This window comes from Micromys minutus (genome assembly GCF_963924665.1).
Source record: "Micromys minutus genome assembly, chromosome: 29".
Taxonomy (NCBI): domain Eukaryota; kingdom Metazoa; phylum Chordata; class Mammalia; order Rodentia; family Muridae; genus Micromys; species Micromys minutus.
The window spans coordinates 31,884,442-31,903,684 of record NC_137964.1 but is presented as its reverse complement, the minus strand read 5'-3'; the positions used below and the strand labels follow the sequence as shown (position 1 = coordinate 31,903,684).

The 19,243-nt window shown below is 47.5% G+C and overlaps 1 protein-coding gene across 1 annotated transcript in view; it reads left to right on the top strand.

Moving 5' to 3' along the window:
• Window positions 1–19,243, top strand: part of CIT (citron rho-interacting serine/threonine kinase) — a gene marked incomplete at both ends in the record, with an annotated part of 147,748 nt that overhangs the window by 104,573 nt on the left and 23,932 nt on the right. Inside the window, 5 exons of the mRNA XM_080940451.1 lie at window positions 2,519–2,572; window positions 8,449–8,646; window positions 9,279–9,472; window positions 11,536–11,671; window positions 13,704–13,808. Coding sequence (XP_080796577.1) covers window positions 2,519–2,572; window positions 8,449–8,646; window positions 9,279–9,472; window positions 11,536–11,671; window positions 13,704–13,808 — 687 coding nt within the window. The remainder of the gene's footprint in view (window positions 1–2,518; window positions 2,573–8,448; window positions 8,647–9,278; window positions 9,473–11,535; window positions 11,672–13,703; window positions 13,809–19,243) is intronic.

The window sequence follows — 19,243 nt, the reverse complement described above, 5'->3', positions numbered from 1 at the left end:
TTGTTTTGTTTTTGTTGGTTATCGCTTGTGTTTTCTTTTGGACAGTTTCTAGTGCTGTGCCTCCAGGTGTACTAGTCTTCTAGTGTGTCCCTAACCTTATAAATCTAGGGAAATGGACATATTAGAGAGAACATTGTAGTTTTACGCTCTTTTTTTTAAAAAAAAGATTTATTTATTGTATATGAATACATTGTTACTATCTTCAGACACACCAGAAGAGGGCATGGGATCCCATTACAGATGGTTGTGAGCCACCATGTGGTTGCCGGGTATTGAACTCAGGACCTCTGGAAGAGCAGTCACTGCTCTTAACTGCTGAGCCATCTCTCCAGCCCATAGTTCTAATTTCTTTAGTTACCTTATAAACATTTATGGAGAATGCTTTTTTTTTTTTTCTCTCTTTTTAAGAAAAGGACTTCTTTTGGCTCTACCTGAGACTTGATGGTTCTCTATACCCCCAGCCCCGCCTTCCTCCCTGTTCCTTGGTGCCTTTCTGTCTCCATCTGTGATTCCCACAGCATCTTGGAACTCTTAAAACAGCCATAGGAACACATCCTTCTTTCCTTGCTTTCCAGTCTCGAGCCTCAGATGCCTCCTGAGATTTTGCTGTCTGTTTTTCCTCCTCTCTGTCATGCATGACCTGGGGTCTATCTCCTTCCTCTTTGTCATGGCCTGGACTATCCTGGGCTATTTCCTTTCTTTTCTTGCTTTGTTGTTTCAAACACTGACAACAACTCAGAAGAAAAATACATTTTCCCTGTAGTCCAATGCAGGAGGGAAATAGTCTTTTTTGAGGTTGATTTCCAGAACCTGTCACCTATACCTGAATTAGAAGATGTCCACAACCCTTATATGTGAGGGCCAGAACCCTGTGCATGTCTTGTTGATGCTGTGAAGACAGGATACTGCGTTGTTCAGGAAAGGTGCTGAGGGAAGCCCTTGTTTGTAGTCAGTACCGATGCATCCGCACCCCCCACCCCAAGCCCCAAGTTGGGTTTTTATTACTGTGATAAAACAAGTGACCGAAGTCACTTGGGAAGGAAAAGGTTTCTTTCATCTTATGGCTTGAAAGGTGCCCCACATCCTGGGAAGTGGGGGCTGGAGCTAAATCTGAGGCCATGGAGGAGTGATGCTGACTGACCTGCTCTCCGTGGCTTGCCCAGCTGCTTTCTGCCTACCTCAGCACTTACCCATGAAATGTACCACAGACTTGCCTACAGGCAGATCTTATGGAGGCATTTTCTCAGTTGAGGTCCCCTCTTCATAATGACTCTAGCTTGTGTCGAGTTGACATAAAACCAGCCAGCACACCCCTCAGAATATTTTCTGTCTGTGGATGGTTGCATGTGTGGATGCAGAACGCCTCCCCCCAACACACACACATACAGAGGGTCACTACCTGTGCTCCATGGATTGTATGCTGCCTCACCTCAGGGTGCGGCTTAGAGTTGTGGATACATGTGGACATGCCAGGGTTTGATTGACTGTACCTTTTCTGAATGTCACATAAAGGAGGGACAGCTGGCACTGTTGAACTGGATGGATTATAGATCTAAGTCACATCTGTGAAGTCAGGACTCACCTTCCTCACCAAACCATTGTCTATCAGACCTTGCCTGTTGATTGGGTGCAGTGGAAAGACAGAATCCCTCCTTGACATGCTTGTTTCTAGGTCATAGTCCAGGGATCCCTGCTCTGCACACTTAGCTCTTTTTGACCTGTCATGTGTCAAGCCCTTTTTTTCCACTGTCTTCCTTCACCAGAACGAAGGCATGGGCTACACGTGCTTGTAGCATACATAGCCCAGGGGATGTGTGTCAGTCAGCTTTCCGTGACTTTGACAAAGTATCCAAGTTATTCGACCGGAGGAAAGGAAGTTACTGGTGTTCTTGGTACCTGGGGTTCTAGCTCATGCTACTTATGTGCCGTAGCTGAACATCGTCAGGGGCACGTGGTGGAGGGCCTGCTTCTTTCTGGCAGCAGGGAAGCAGAGAGACGGGTTTGGGAGGTGTGAGAAAGTTCAGGGTTCCAGTATCTTCTTCAAGCACCTCTCGTGGTATAACTTCTAGTCAGGCCACCTGCTTTAAAGACTCTGCTACCTCCTGTTGGTGCCACGGGCACAGGCAAGCCTTGAGCACGAGAGATTCTGGAGGACATTTAAGAGCCAGAGTGCAGCAGCCACACTGCTGTCTTAGGGTAGCGCTGCCTCAAAAGAGTCTGCTGTTCACTCCCGGTCAGTGTGAGGGTCTGTGAAGCTGTACTTCTCTGCTTTTCTCTGACATTGTCTCTCTCTGTGTGTGTGTGTGTGTCTGTCTGTCTGCTGGCCTGGAAAGGGGTCAGCTGGAGGGAAGGTTACTTATTTTCAGAGCTGATTAATCGGTTCTCTGCGAAGCGGATGCTGTGCCTTCTGCGACAGCACACCTGGCCTTTCAAGCTGCCACTCTGTTTGGTGCATGGCAGGTGGTGTTGCATTCTTCCCTGTGAAGGATTTCTAATGCGCCTTTTTCTTCCCTTTAAGGCACATCGAGATGAAATCCAGCGCAAATTTGATGCCCTTCGCAACAGCTGTACTGTGAGTATGAAGATATCAGCTGAACCGGGCAGAGGGGGCAGAGGGGTCCCGGGCTTCTCGTGTTGCTGGTTGATTCTCCACGTGCTTGGAGCTTGAGGACCACAATGCTTGGTTCGGCTTTTGTCTTTCAGGGGGCTACCGGTTCTTAAGGATGTTAAAACCACTTAGGTTTTACGGGGGTCAGATGACTGGAATAGTTAAAAGTCAGATGGTTCTTGATATGAGGTCATGCACCCAGAAATGCAGCTGAGGGGGAGAATGGAGAGATGGAGGCAAGCCTGGGCTACAGAGGGAACACTTAACTCAGAGAGCCAGCACTGGTCCCATTCTCACCCTCCCCAGTGCTGCCAGGGTCCCGGCCGGGCTCACCCAGGCTAGAAACTGACCAAATGCCAGGGACTGGGTTTCGACATGGCTTCTCCAACTGTGGCCTCTGCCAAGAAGAAGAAGGGCCAATCAGTTCTCCTGTGGACCAAGAAAGTATATCTTTCTAGAGTAAAATCTGCTTTTTTAATAAGCAAATTCACAAGCCAGGACCCTGGTGGGTAACTCCGCTTCTGCAGGGAGTTCCATCAGTAGACAAGCCTCAGTCACAGCTTATGTAATCTCGTCAAGTCAGTGGAGAAGCAAGCTCTATTTTTGATCAAAATGAAGGACAGAAATAGGCCCCTCTGAGGAGATGGGGACGTTCCTTATTTGTGCTTCCGAGCCTTTGGTCTTCAGGCTCTCACTTTCTCGGTCACTTCTCAGTGGCACTGTCCCTGCTTTTATTCTTTACATCTGTGAACTTCCAGAGACGGCCCCTCCCACACGTGTACATCTGTGTATTAGACTCCACAGAGACCCCCTTCCCGACTAACTGGGCATTCGGTCTTGGGTGTGCTTCGTCAAGGTTTTGCATCTTAGCTACCCACAGGATAGCCACAGCATACGTAGCCGCAGGGTGTCTCAGCCCGTAGGCAGCTCCCACGACTCACCTGTGGGGTCTCCTGTGGACCTGGCCAAGGTCTGCTCTCTTTCTCCTTCCTTCGTGTTTTCACTGTGTGACGAGGACCACAGTTTGGCCCACCCTCCCTGGTGGACATGTGGATCTTAGGAAGTCAGCTGACTTAGGTCCCGGTGCAGATCCTTTGCTGGCTGCAGGCACTGATCTCTGGTTCCTTCCTTGAGGATCTCGTGGATCCTGACCCTGTTCTTGTTTCTGCTTTCTTATTGGTGCACCAGTGATTTGCTTGTAAAACACACACACACACACACACACACACACACACACACACACACACACACCCCAGCCTTCCGCATACTGTCCCTGAAACCCTTTGTGCCCTTTGTGATGCACTTAAACATCTTTCAGAAGAAGGGCCTGCGCCTAGAAAGGTTGGTAGATGCAGTTGGTAAAAATACAGCTATCTTTTTACTCAAAGCACTACATCAACACTGTTAAATGAGAGGGAAAACAATGAGGTGTATTCAGCAGCAGCTTCTAGGGCAATCGTCAGCTTTTATGGACTTGTACTGATCAATTATCTAAGTCTGTGATCCCTTCATATGACTGATCCTTCCTTAAACTTGGATGGCTTTAAAATTGTGCCTTTTGCCTAAACATCCTTTTACTTCCTTTAGTTTCCTAGGATAAGCACTTCAAAGAAGCCATTTTTGTATGTGATTGGGGTGGGATGGGTGCGGGCTTCAAAGTGTGTGTACACACGGGAAACCAACTGTCAGGGTCAGGAAAAGAAATACCCAGCACCCTTCAAATTTGCCTGCTACTCTAGGGAGCCTGGCCGCCATTTATAAAATTGGAAGTTGGGCTGTAAGGGAACCTGTGGGTATGTGGGATTAATTTGATTTCTGTGAGACAGTGATTTCCAGTGTTTGTTTCCTTTACTGATGGCATTTGGTGGCCAGGCCTCTGGGATTCTTTCCAAACGTATTGAGGAGGGGCACTGACCTAACTAAGCCACTCCACACATCAGCTGGAAGAGCTGGGAGGCACAGTGGTCTGAGCCGTGGCCTCTAAAGTGGCCTCCAGTAGCCTACCTGACACCATCCTCCCTGGCTCCCATTTCCTTGCCATTGTATTATGGGGCTAACCTATGCTCCTTTGTTGCTGTATAATGGGGCTAACCTATGCTCCTTTGTTGCTGTATAATGGGGCTAACCTATGCTCCTTTGTTGCTGTATAATGAGGCTAACCTATGTTGCTTTGCCTCAACCTGACATTGATTTTTCCAGCTCACAGCTAGTGACTGTAGTTTAAGTGCTGGGTGAGGGAAGATGGGGAACTGCCTGCTTCTGACAAGGACTTGACTTCCAGAAAGAGCAAAACCTCAGCAGCAGGGACCCCTTGGCATCAGAGGCCATGCCTCCAAGGACCCCCACAGTAGTTTTGCAGTGCATGGACTTGACCCACGGGCAGGACTAACTGTCCTTGGCTTCTCCTGTTGCTTTGGGCTCCTAGCATAAGCTTTGGTTTGGAGAAATGGCCTTTCTACATTTAGCCACAAAAATGGGCCTCAGTGACACGGGCAAGTTCAGTGTCGCTTTCAAGATGCTGTGGGAGGTTTTCTGGGGTGGTCCACCCTTTTAGTGCTGTCCATGATGCCCCTGCCAGGCACATCTATCACCTCTGCTTCAGGTAAGGATGCCATAACCACCCAGTCTTGAGGAGCGCCTAGCAGCAATTTCAGAAAGCTCGGGGGCAGGAGACTTCCAGGCCCAGACCATTTCTGTGATTTGAAAGGATCTTTTAAAAAGGATTCGATTCAATCTGGCACCTAAACCCCTCCCTAAGTCTGTTTTAGAGGGGAGTTGGTGGGCAAGCATATGACACAGCTTTAATTATGAATCAATCTGTCAGCTATAAGATTAAAAATAAATAATATGCAAATAGCTGCCTTCGGGAAAGTAGGCATTAAAATAGGATGTCGGCCCCCAGCCTTTGCTGCTGATGCGTGTGGTCTGACTGCCTGACTCCACAGTAACACGCTACTGGCCCTCTTCCTCCGCACACTCTTGCTCTTTGTCTCCTGGTTGGGTGTGAGGGGTCAACATGCAGTTCTGTAACGGTGAGGTTCACAAGGTTTTGGTTTTTTTTCTTTTTGTTTTTTTGTTTTTTTGTTTTTTTGAAGCTGAGAGGAGACAGTTTTATATTCTTCTTCTTTCTTAGAACTGCACCAAGATCTCTTGTCTGCAAAACAGCCTACAAGAATACCTGGCTGGCCCCCGTGTGTGGAAGCTGCCCCAGCCCTGTCATTTTTACTGAAGATAGAACTAGGCTTTCTGTTTATCTTTTCTTTAACCCTCTGTTCCTAGGACCTAACAGTGAACTCATGACTAAGTCTGTCAGTAAACAGGCCATCTGCCCTCAGTGTGGAAAGAATTTACTCATGGTCACAAAGAAAAAGTAAGGAGTTTTACAAGTTACCTTGTCCAGAAGCAAGAAGGGCACCAGACATTGGCACACGCCGTAGTCCCGGCCCCGAGGCTGAAGCAGGAGGATGCTGAGTTTGAGGCCAACCTGCTACATATGTCTACATATGTCTTAAGTAGCTGGACAATCTCTGCCATCTGTTTCAGAGCACATCCTGTAGGCATAAGGCAACCTTATGTATGTTTCAGGGCTGGGCTCAAGTTTTGTCAAGTTACCACAGCCTCCCCTCAGCCATTTGAAAGGGACAAAAGCCAACATGTTCTGACTTAAGCAGATGGGGCAGTCCAGTGAGTTGGAATGTTTTAAAGTCCTTCATGGCAACAAGCATGAACACATGCATGCACTCACACGCTCTCTTTCTCTTACACTAATGCACAAGTGCATGAATCATGCATGCTCTCACACATGAACACATGCAGCACACATGCTCACATGCACATGCATTCATGCATCATACATGCTGTCCACATGCTCTTGTACACATTACCCTCATCTAGTCAAATGAGGAAAGTGAGACAGTGACAAATACAGAAGCAGAGATCAGATGCTAGAATTACGCCAAAGACGGGTCCCTTGAAGACCCGATGACATTGGGAGCAGGGGGACCTTGCCTTCTCCAGCAGACCTGCCTCAGTGATGGAAGACCCGGGCCGTATCACCTCATTAGTTTTTCTTGGGTTTTTTCTTTAGCTCTTTATAGTCTTATTTTGGGCAAAAAAGAAGAGATAACAGAAATGGGCTCATAATAAACTTTTCTTTCCCCCTGTAAATCAAAGAAAAGAAGTTGGTACCCAAAAGCTTAAATATAACCTTGAATGTCAAGGAAATTATACATTCTCTGTGAGGAGATTTTCTGCAGTTAATACGTTCCTCGAGAGACTTTCAGAATGGAATAGCATTTTGGTCATTAATTTATATCCCTGTATCTCTCATGCCACCGGACTTGAACAGATACAAGGTAGTTAAAAGATGAAGAATATAGTATAATTTCTATGTCATAGATGGAAAAACCCACCCAAGTTCAAACTCACTTGAAGTTTTGGAGTCTGACAGGCCTGCGTGTTTCCCCATTCTGCTATTTCTCCTCAGGAAGGGGCAGAAAGAAGCAGATGGTTAGGTAGAGACATTTACAGCACATGCGACAGGCTACGTGGTGGGGCTATGTGTGAGATGAAGACAGGCTGAGTGCTTGCAGTTGTCTGTCTTGACTTAGCCATGGCCCTGGAAGGTGACAGATGCAGGAACCATTTGAGGCAAACTGTCCTGGGGTGGGGGAGTAACACAAGTTTCTGAGGAAGCAGTTTTGTTCAAGATCCTGACCACAGTCTTGACTGCTCAAGAGCACACAAGAGTCAACACAGGTGTCCACGTTCTAAACAGATCTATGTTCTAGACCATTTCCTGCCCCGAGGGAATAGCAACTGGGGGGGGGGGGAGTTCTGGGGTTTGTCAAAGAGATGTCCTTAATTTACGGTCTTTAATTCTTTAATTCAGGAAGATATATATTTCATTGGTCAGTAGGCTTGAAAAGAAATTAGGCGTGAAAGCAATGCTGATGGATCGTGAGCTGTGTCTGTTATAGGGGCAGAAACAGTTAATAATTGTAGGCTTAAAGATGTTTCCTTTTAATTTACTTCCTTTTGTTGCATAAAATTTAATTCATGGCCCGTGTGCCTTATTCTAACTATTATGAGAAAATTACCCTTGAACTTGTAAAGTATTTTATATAAGTGTGCTCTGTAAGCACTGTTCCTTAAGCCTGGCAAGGAGAATAGCCCAGCTAAACACACCGAAATTGAAGTCTGTCTGCCATTGAACAGGGAAATAATTTAGTAAAACCAGATTAAATCTCTCTCAATAAAATGACAATTTCATATACTTGGAGAACTCAACTGCATAGTAGAATCCATTAAAGCAGCATCGCGATGTGGCATTGTATCCTCAGAATTATCCAAGTTCCCCTTAAGATTCCTTCCCCATCTTTGTTACCCAGAATTAAATTCACCGCCTGGGATTTTACTCAAATAACCCTTAGAGTCTTTATTGTGATTCTTCACCAGTAAGACTTTACTTGGCTTCCTAAGGCCGTGCCTGGGGCTGTGCCGGTTTCAGTTAGACGCCCCTCCTTGCCTAGTTCTTCCTGCTGTTAACCAGATCTCACTTAAACTTGGCCCATCCGTTTAGTACTTGGTTGACTGGCTCTTGCTGTATTTTATACATAGACCTCAAGTTAGAGAGAAAGGAGACATCCCTCCGCCCCTGTGTGTGTTTTAACTAAGGAGCTTGAGTTCAGCATCAAGTCAGCTGCACGTTGGTCCCCGTGACCATGAAATGTGACCCAACCCGCTGCAGCTTTCCAACCACCGGTTTAAGAATCCTTACGACAGTGAGCTGTTCTGATCCATGTTCCCCCTCTCGCCCTCCTTCCACCCCCACCCCATAGGTCATCACCGACTTGGAGGAGCAGCTGAACCAGCTCACCGAGGACAACGCTGAGCTCAACAACCAAAACTTCTACCTGTCCAAACAACTCGATGAGGCTTCTGGTGCCAATGATGAGATTGTGCAGCTGCGGAGTGAGGTGGACCATCTCCGCCGTGAGATCACCGAGCGGGAGATGCAGCTCACCAGCCAGAAGCAAGTAAGAGGCAGCCTGGGCCCTGGGGTCCCTGGAGGACCCTTAGGATTTAGAAGGAGCTGGGGGTTTCAAGACCGGGCTGGCTCCTACAAACGAGCTTCTTGTCAGTTCCAGCTTATACCCAAGAATTAAAGGTTTAAAATGGCTGCTGAGAAGAGCCCTTACTGCTTTCCCAGAGGGTGTGGGCTCGTTTCCGGACACCCTCACTGGGTAGCTCTCAACAGTCTGTAACCTCCAATTCCAAGGGATTCAACAGCATGTACGGCCCCCATAGACACTCACATACAAATAGGAGCTCTGGAAAGCCGTATAACTGGTTTTTAAGGACAGGGTCTCACTGTGGAACCCCACCTGCTGGAACTTACAGTGAACTCTTGACCTTCTTAGTGCTGGGATTTTGGGTGTGTGTCCCTCCCACCCAGAGACTGGCTTTGCATTGCACCCCTCAGACGGTAGAACAGGTGATCGATCGTCAGTCTGTTGTCATCTGGTCCCCTCAGGATGTGGGAGAGAAAAACAAACTGTCTCTGAGTCTGCAGTTAGGAACTTGAGCTTTCCTGAGGCTTGTTTGACAAAGGTAACTTCTAGGAATCCCCGTTTGACACAAGGCACAACTCAGTGCTACTGGTTTGCAGACGATGGAGGCCCTGAAGACGACGTGCACCATGTTGGAGGAGCAAGTCATGGACCTGGAGGCCCTGAACGATGAGCTGCTGGAGAAGGAGCGTCAGTGGGAGGCCTGGAGGAGCGTCCTCGGGGACGAGAAGTCCCAGTTTGAGTGTCGAGTTCGCGAGCTGCAGAGGATGCTAGACACAGAGAAGCAGAGCAGGTGGGGGCTCCCCCGTGTAGAAGGCCAGTGCCATGTGACCATCCCCCAGTCCCTCTGAGAGCCTCTGGTTTCTTCTGGCATGCAGGATGCTCAGGGTGATAACCAGGAGAGCCTTAGGTGAGCCAGGAAGGGGTGGACATTCTGGCTGTAGACCTGATGAGTGTGAGTCCTGTGGTAGTGGCTGGCATGTTTTTATTCTGTAGAAATGACCTTACCAAGATTCCTAACCCAACCATGTCACCATGTAGTGAGATGCCCACCCTTTGACTCTTGCTCACGAGGACTCTCCTTTTCCTTTTGTTCTTGAGGCCTGGCGCCTTGAGTTACCTGGGAATCCCTGTTATCTGTGCGTAGGATGGTCTGTTTTGTAGCACAGGGGTGCACCTTGCTGGTTTCTTCTCACTAGATGCCAGTAGCAACTTATTTCTCAAGCTGTGACATCCAAAAACAATCCCAGAAGTCACCCAGCATCCCCTGGCGTGAGCCTGGGCTTGCGCTCACTTCCTCCTCTCTCCGCCCCAGCCCTGTCTTTTCTCTTAAATAGTAGTTTTCTGTATGCTCCTGCCTGGTTTTCAATTCTCCCTGCTGGGCCCACCACAGCTTAGGAAGCTCTGTTCCTGTCAAATGTGCCACCTAACTGAAGAGACTTTGATGCTTAGTTAGTGCCCATGACAGCACACGGCTCTATCTGTTCTAACCATGTTAAGATGACAAGAACTTACTGTGAACCCTGAGGGTCCTGTCTCACTTCCTCACGTGGGCGAGCACCAGCCCGGGACTTCATATTTCTTCCTGCATGGTGTTTATCCTTCATCTCTGCTGATGCCAGCCCCTCCCCCGTGGGTTTCCTGTTAGCAGGGTTCCCCGATCCGCCTGTGTCAGGGTCTTTCTATCCCCATGACTACTCGGGGGCTGTGGGACTTTGCAGTAAGACAGGCTGTCTGAACAGGCTGCCTCCTGGCTGGGTTGAAATTGGAAAGCTCAGTAGTAAACGATGAGAAAGCTCAGACTGCAAGGGGACCTGGGAGCAGCAGCTACTTTTGGGTGTGTGGTGGGAAGGACTGTAGTTTTAAAAGCCTTTCTAAAAGGCTTCCTTCCAAACTGTTGGGCTCCCCAAGAAGTCTAGACACAGACCCCTCCCACCCCACCCTCAAGCTCAACTGTGTCCCTTCGGTCCTGTCAGGCTCAAGTCTGAGGGGTGGAAAGGATGTGTGGACTGTTTCATCACAGGCTGCTTCATCAGGACAGTTGGGAAAAGTTGTGGCTCACTCCCTCCCTGCCATGCCCTCCCCCTTCCCAGCTTCTTGTTTGAAATTATGTAGCTGGACAGAATGTACTGGTTAAATCATTGTCCTTATCCTCCATCTTTCCCCTGCACACTTGGAGACGCGGACTTGTGCTTCAGGTGGAGAGCAGGGAGGCGTGGCCTCTGGGAGGTGGAGCTGGGCAGCTTTAGGAGCCCCTGGGCGGGTTCATCCAGGGAGGGGAAGAATTTGTGGAGCAGAACTTCGCCACCCAGGGGCCGAAGTGCAGAGGCTAGAAAACGTAGGACTCACACGTGGGAAGAGAATTGTTTTCCCCTTTTACATTTGAATCTCTGTGTTCTTTAGTGGTGGATACATTTGTCAGGTTCAAGTTTCAACCTTTTATGAGAACTCAGAACCCTTAGGCCTTTCTTGTGCTCAGCGAGAAGACTTTCTTGAGAACTCAAAGTGGTCTCCCATGGCCCACCTCACACTCTGGTTCCTTGGTGGAGTGTGGTAGGGGGTCTCCTACTTTCTCTGCCCCACAGGGAAGCTGTGGCGCTCTAGACGCACCCCCATTCGGTCTGGTTGCATTTGAGAATGGCTTTTCCTCTACAGCCTTTCCAGTTAGGCCCCACAGGAGCTTTACCGCTGCAGGGCAATTTTAACCCAAGTCTGAAGTGGGTCAGATTTTTGCTCTGTAAGCTGTCAGGAAGGAAGACAGCATTTAAAGGTAGAATCCGTGGTTGGAAACGGACCTGCCTCCTCCCTCCGGGTCAGTGGACGGGGCTTCTGACTGGGCCTGTGCTTCTCTGGCAGGGCTAGAGCTGATCAGCGGATCACCGAGTCTCGCCAGGTGGTGGAGTTGGCTGTGAAGGAACATAAAGCCGAGATTCTCGCGCTGCAGCAGGCTCTCAAAGAGCAGAAGCTCAAAGCGGAGAGCCTGTCGGACAAGGTCAGCACGACCCCTCTGCCGTGTAGGAAATGGCTTCATTTCCTCCTTTAAAGGCAGGGTTAACACGAATTCAGATACAACCCATGATAAACATATTTCAAAAACATTCCTTTGCTCACTCCAAAAACATCTGCTATGACTCATCATGGGCAGTGGGTTGGCAGTGGCGTAGCTGGGTGAGCTGGGTATGGGGTTATCTTGGTTTGATGGTGAGTTTTTAACATCTACCTATCTGGGGCCCCAAAGTCCAGCACTGGGTACACACAACACCGTTTTATTCCTGGAAGGCTCTGTAAGTCTCATGTTTTCAGAAGACACGTGACAGTGACTGTTTCAGCGTGACTGTAGGCAGCCGTGTTCACGGTGAGTCTAGTCTAGTCCATTTCTTGTCACCATAACCACGTACTTGAGACGAGGTAATTTATAAAAGCATACTACTTGGCTAATAGCTCTAGAGACTGGAAACGTCCCAGGTCAGGGCGCTGGCATCTGTTGCGAACTCTTACTGTGTCATGATGGTGGCTGACGCTGCGTGCTGAGACAGGACGGATGCTAAAGCTCTGTGGGAGGCCCCACCCTTCCAGCCTCGTGTAAACGAATACCCCCAGAGGCCCCACGTTCAAATGTCACTCAGACTTGAGTCAGACTCCGTGTCTAATACGAGAATTTTGGGGGGACATTCAGAGCTCAGTAGGGAGGGTCTAACTATGCACACACATTCTCAGCACGGGACTGTTAGGAATACTTGTGTTCTCTCTGTGCCCTGTGCCCTGAGATGCATCTACACAGATGCACCACTATTTGGTGGTTTTGTCAGATAAACTCGGAAAAAAGTGTAGAACTTGAGAGTGACAGATAGCAACAGATGTCAGAGACACGCTACTGGAGCACACATTCCTTCTCACATATGTACACATAAACAGGCAATCCGAAAGCTGCACTTTAAAATAACACTGATTATATGTTTATAAAGTTATTACCGAGGGCCATTGTGGAAAATAACACAAGCACAGGGAAGGTGAAAAGAGCTGGTAACAATGACTTTGAGTGGTGGGAACGTATTTACAGCCTCTCACTCCTTCTTGTGCATACATACGCATGCGTGCATGCACATGTACACACGTGTGTGTGCACACACTTTTCAAAATAAGTTTCAGCCTTTACTATTTATATACTATACCATCTTTTTTTAAAAAAATCATGTAACTGAGGCTTTTCCTGACTTATTAAATATTTTTTTTAAACATAGAATTCTGAAAAAACAAAATCACAGGCAGGCACCTAATTTAAGCATTTCCTTTGTACAGGAAATTTGGGCTTCTTCCAATTTTTTTTCCGCATATGAATAACGCTCAATGAACATAAATCTTTATGGACATCTGTGACTGTTTTCTTACCAGAAATTCATAGAAACAAGGCCACTGGACTCAAGGCTGTAGCTTGCCGCTCAAGGATAGTTCCGACTCAGAGTCTAGCTGGTTACAGTTTTTAATAACTTTAATAAAGAAAGTACATTTCGTGTCTGGAGACAATGAGCCTTTCTGGGTTGCATGCTGTGTTCTAGTTGGATATTTGTGTAGTATTTAGTAGCCGACTTCTGTCTGTCCAGATGTCCCTGTTCCACTTCATCTCACCTGTTTCTGATGCCATTTTCTCTCATCACCCTTTCTTCTAAAATGACAGGCCTTTGTCCTTTGTGGTTTTGCCTCATGGTAGCCACCCTCTCTGCCTTTCTGGCCCAAATAATGCCCTTGGGAGGGGTTGGCCATCTTCCCATCACAGTAGTGATAACATGTAAAAAGCCCTAAGAATATGATTATTGAATTAAATTCAGGCAAAGTGTGGCAGGTGACCTGAGCAGCCATATTAAAACTTGTTGCAGTCACACACGGGGGATTCCCTTCCTCACCAACTCCCCCCACAATTGAAAACTTGTGACTCTTAGACCTTGGTTTGGGAACATCTCAAAAAAGTCTGCAGTCTCTTAACCTACCCAAATGCAGCATCATGGCCAATTTCCCCAAATGCGCAGCTCAATGACCTGGAGAAGAAGCATGCCATGCTGGAAATGAATGCCCGGAGCTTACAGCAGAAGCTGGAAACAGAGCGGGAGCTCAAACAGAGGCTGCTGGAGGAGGTGAGTGTGATCCACCTGGGAGGCAGCACCAGTGTGTGTGTGTGATACACGTGTGTTACATAATGTGTGTGTGGGGGGAGTTATGCGCCTGTGTGCTTACACATGCAGAGGACAGAGAAGCGTGTTGGTGACTTGTCTATTGCTGTCCACTTCATTGCCATGAGACAGGGCCTCTCACTGAAGTGGAAAGTCGGCATTTTGACTAGACTGGTGAGCTTAAGAGATCCAGGTGCCTCTGCCCCCACCCTGGGGTTACAGGCATCCACAGTCACACTCAGCACTTTGGGCAGATGGTGGGAATTCCAACTCAGGTGCTCCTTCTTGCACAGGAAATATTTTTACCCACTGAGCCAGCTCCCTCCCCTACCCCCCTCATAAGATTTCGAAAGAGGAAATTTGTTATGTTATCTTCGGATGAATGGAGCCAAATTAGAGATTTTGGAACTACAGTCTTTGAGGTAGAGTAAGGAGCATATAACACTTGGTAAAGTTTGACAGTTAAAGAATGTCTCCTGGAGGCTAGAGAGGTCTCTCTGTCACTTCCGGTCTGACACCTCATTGAGACTGGCGTTTGTCATGGTAAGTGTATATACCCAATAAATGTTCACTGAGCCACGGCTGAGCGAGTCTATGTCTGCTGGGAGGGAGCCTCCCAGCCTGGAGAGGGTAGTGGCAGGGACCGAGTAGGGCTCTGGTGTGGCTTTAAAGTCTGGTGGGTCTCCAGAAGTCCTGCTCTCCAACTGTCCTGAACTGCTGAGAACTTCTAAAAAGTCCTAAAAACGTTGTTGCTCTTTCTGAGGGTAAAAGGCTGCTGCTGGCTTAGGCAGTTGACACCTGTAGCCCAACAGTGGGGAGTTAGTGATGTGGCCTTTGTCCTGTCTCAGCAGGATCTGTGCTACCCTAAAAACCTTCAACCTGCTAGTAGGAAGTCACCGAAGAAAAAGGGACACTTTGAGAAGTGATTATAGCATTTATTACTAAGTTGTAAAAAGTGTCCTATCAAAGGAATCTAAAAAGAAAAGTGGAAAGACCCTAAAGGGGGGCGGGATTCTTTCTCTCTTCTCCTTGTCCTCAGCACTTACACATTTTTCAGAACACATGATCATGTTACAGAGTTCAACATAAGTTCACACAAAAGATCAAATCATAAACTGAAATAGAAGCTCACAACAGAGAATGTTTGCATGCATATCCACTAGGAGTAATTATCTGACTAAACATCCATCACCTGTCTCAGCTCCACAGGCTCACTGAAGGTTTACAACCATAACTAAGTTATTAGCGAAGTTTTAAAGCCAGTCAATATTTTATCTTCTGTCCTAGCAACGATAATAAATCATTAATTCCCTTTTTATGACCTTTGGCTAATTGTTTTACACCCTCTTGGAATGTGCTCTGAGTAGGAGAAAGTCTGGTTACCATCTAAGAGCAATTGCCTGGTGACACTGGGGAGACTGGCAGAGTTCTCACTGCAGTTCTGACTGTCAGAAAAGGATCCAATAGCAGTCCCACTATAAAAGAGCTTAATAATCACTTATAATTTTAGGAATTCTTTCAGATCATCATTAAGGCTTAAGTCATCTATTTGTCTGTATGGAATCACTACGAGAGATAGTACATCTCAAGACGGTGAAAAGCTGGGCTTGAGAAGGGCACTGTCTCTGTTCTGTGAGCCCAGCAGTTCAGTTTGCCAGAATCCCCTGATAATCACGCGGGCACAGCTCCCCGGGCATTCTGCTGGTGGCTGTGAATGTGCTGTGCTGTTCTGTCTGAGGGAAGTAGGGAAAGATTGCAGGTCTTACTGCTTACAGATAGGTGTCTTATAAATTCACACCTTAAGAACTACAGCTGGGCGCTTGGGGAGGTTCTGGAGGTGGGTGGTGGTGTCAGATGGGCAGCAATGTGAACATCCTTAGTGCCGCTGAACATATATGTCCATGGCTAAGATGGGGGCTAGGGCGATGGAACAACCGGTGACGTGCTTGTCATACAAGCATGAGGTCCACCTGGGTTGGGATCCACGGCATTGCAGTGGCTTGTCTTAGGACCCCAGTGCTGTGGAGGAGAGACCAGAGTGTCTTTAGTGCTCAGTATTGAGCTGCCCGCTTAGCTGAACAGTGAGCCTCAGGCTCAGTGAACAACCCCATCTCCAGAATCAAGGTGGAGCCGGTGAGATGGCTTGGCTGCTAAAGGAACTAAAGGTTACCAATCTGGGTGACCCGAGTGCCATCTTTGCTCGTGGTAGAAGGAGAGAACCACCTCCCCCTGCACACAAAGGAGGGAAATAGTTAAAGTGGTCTAGTGTGCAAGAGACAGTTCAATCTTGGCATTGTTTAAAGGGGGGAAGGAGAAACATTAAAGTGATTAATTTTATGTTATGTGTTTTGTCACCAAAAATTAAAGATAAATTTTATATATGCAAACACATATAAAATGGCTTTTTCAGATATAATGAAATTCACTCTATTCTAGGTTGACTCCATTCCTTACTAAAATACTTAGAGCTGAAATATTTTGGATCTTTGAAATACTGGCGTTTCAATGATCTTTTGAGGAGGAGACCCAAGTGTAAACATTGATTCCCTTACCAAGACTGGCAGTGATGTTAGACTGTTTTGCGTGCAGTTCTGGGGCTTGAACCCAGGGCCTGATGCAGATTGGACAAGCACTGTACCCCTGAGCTGTACCTCTCAAGTCTTTGCCTAGTGTTTCTAAAGGTCCACATTTCGACTGTGAGCTCATAAAATACCACATGAGCTCAGTTGTGGTATTTTACTCAAGAAGTTTTGGGATTGGGAGCATTTCCAGTTTCAGCTTTTGATATCGGGAGCACTTAACCTGTAATAGAACCCATCAATCTACCAGGTGGTCTTTTCTCTGGGGTGAATAGGCAATGTTCCTGCATTAGGCACATGCTAGAAACAGAAACAGGGCAGACAATCCAGGCTCCCGAATGTCCCATTTCCCATCTGCAAAGGGCACGCTGGCCCTGACAGCTCCGTGCTTGGTCCAAGGTTACGTGGTGACTCAGTGGCAAAGCCAGGAATAGCATGCTGAAGCCTGACTCAGCCCCACCTTCTCACTTGGGCTGAGAACATTCCGGATAGATGTTTGAATAGACATCTGGCTAACATTGGTCTGAATTGGAACTCACACATCATCAAAAACCATTACAAGGCAAAAAAAGAGTAACCCTTACCAAGCCAGAATGTTGGGATCCAGGGTTCTGGAATGTGCTTCATAAGTTCAAAGGGTTGTCCTCAAGGGTCAGAGACTTTGAAATGAGACAGAGTCTGGAACTTTTAATGTCACCCAGCGCAAATTCCTCTCAGGACTTACTTCCCCTTACGGACTTTACAGTGGTCCTTTCTCCCGCCTCAGCCTGGAAGTCAGGCTGGAGATGAATGTCCATTCGCCCATTGGTTGGTGTGTGACACGGGGAGGGAGGTCCCCTCCCCGGCATGTCACACAGGCAGGTTCTGTGGTACTCTACCAGGATTGCTGCAGGGACTGTGGATGTCACTTCCTAGTTTCCAGCAACCTTTAATTCCTAGAAAATCCTTTATTTTGAAAATCCTACAAGCTGCCAAGTACTTTGAAGCTAGTGTGGTATCAGGAATTAATATTAATAGTCAGATTTGTTTTTATTTATGTGTATGTGCTTGCCCGTATGTGTGTGGGTACCTATGGGAAGTTGGAGAGGACGCTGGATTCCCCTGAACCTGGAGTTAAAAGCAGTGGTGAGCTACTGACGTGGATGCTGGCAACAGCTCTTGTCCTCTGGAAGAGCACCACTGAGCTGTCTTTCCAGTCCCAACTTATGTATGGGAATGTGACTTCACTGGCTGAGTTGTTAATTGCCTAAGGCAATTAGTTGTTAATTAGTTGTTAATTGAACAAGGGATGGGGTTCAGTCCCCAACAGTATAAATGATAAAAGTCCAACACACACAAAACAAAAGCCAACAAGTCAAAACAACACACATTCATGAACAACAAATGTCTGTCACTAACACAGTTACCGGGTATCTTAGTGCATGGACTTGTTTGTATTGTTCTCACAGGAACCCTAGAGGACATTTGTGCTCTTTCTTGTCCCCTGCATGGCGGCAATATGGTCTGTGTGTGCTCTTCATGTGGGGGAGACTTTCCATCTCTCGCTGAGCTCAGCAGCAGGTCCCCACAGTCCCTCGGCTCTTTGGGTAGCCAGGTCACTGATGCTCCTTAGCCATGACATTGTGCCTGTTCATTCAGCCTGATCTTCACGCCCCACACTTACTCAGCTGATGTTTCTCACATGCTGTCCTACCACACTGTCTCTCCTTCCCTCCGACCACCTTTTCTGCTCCCTGCACTTGCTCTAGTTGTGTCCTGGCCACCAGCGTCACCCTTCCCATTCCCTGTCACCCTCACAAAGTGCTTGGACAGGTATGAGCACATCAGCAAGGGCCACCTCCCAGGGGAGCTCTGACCCACAAGCATACTCCTCCGCTCCTCTCTTGGCAGCGGACAGATGGCTTTGAATAATACTCCACAGCAAAGAAGGCTCCCTTTCCCCTGCTTTTTATTATAGTGAATAAACAGCCCATATCCTGGTGAGCCAATGGAAAATCGATGTGTTTAGTTTGGAGAAATATTTTTGGCCCAGCTGTCACCAGGTGAATCATTTGTGCCCATGACTTGTTTCTCTTTGCTTCCGCTGGCTAATTAATGTCCTAACACGGTTGGGGGGGGAGGCAAAGGAAGGAAATCACTTGGTCCTAAGGATCAAGACTGCCATTTGGGGCAGCATCTTAACTGCTTTCTTTTCCTTCCTCCCTCCCTCCCTCCTCTCCCAGCCTTCCTCCCTTCCGTCCCTCTTCCTTTCTCTCTCTCTCTCTCTCTCTCTCTCTCTCTCCCCTCTCCCTCTTTCCCTCCCTCCCTTTTGTTTCAATAAGGACTTCAGTTTAGTTTAGAATTCTAAGCTATACGTGACAGAGACGACCTGCAGGAGGAAGTATTTATTTTCGCTCATAGCTTCAGAAGAAGCACTCATCTTTGTGAGGGTTTGGAGGAGTGGAGCTGTACAAACCATGGCAGCCAGGAAGTGGAGAGCAGGAGACAGAAGACGGTTCAGGGCAAGACACAGTCCCCAAGGATGTCTGTTTTCCAAGCAGACTACACCTCCTGTCACTTAGCCACTCCTCAGGCTACCAATGTCCTACTGTGACTAAGATAGCTCCCCTAGGAATTCATCTGAAAAACACCCAGACATGCGTTGCTAACCTCCTTCCATGAAGCTGAGCATTCAGTTTAGCCATCTCTCATGCTAAGCACAGCTGGGCTGGGAGGAAAAGACTGAATTAGAAGGAGAGAAGGAAGAAGGACAGACGTAAGGACAGACACAGAGACTACCAGTATCTATGTGAGCACTTACTGTGTGACAGACTGTGTGTG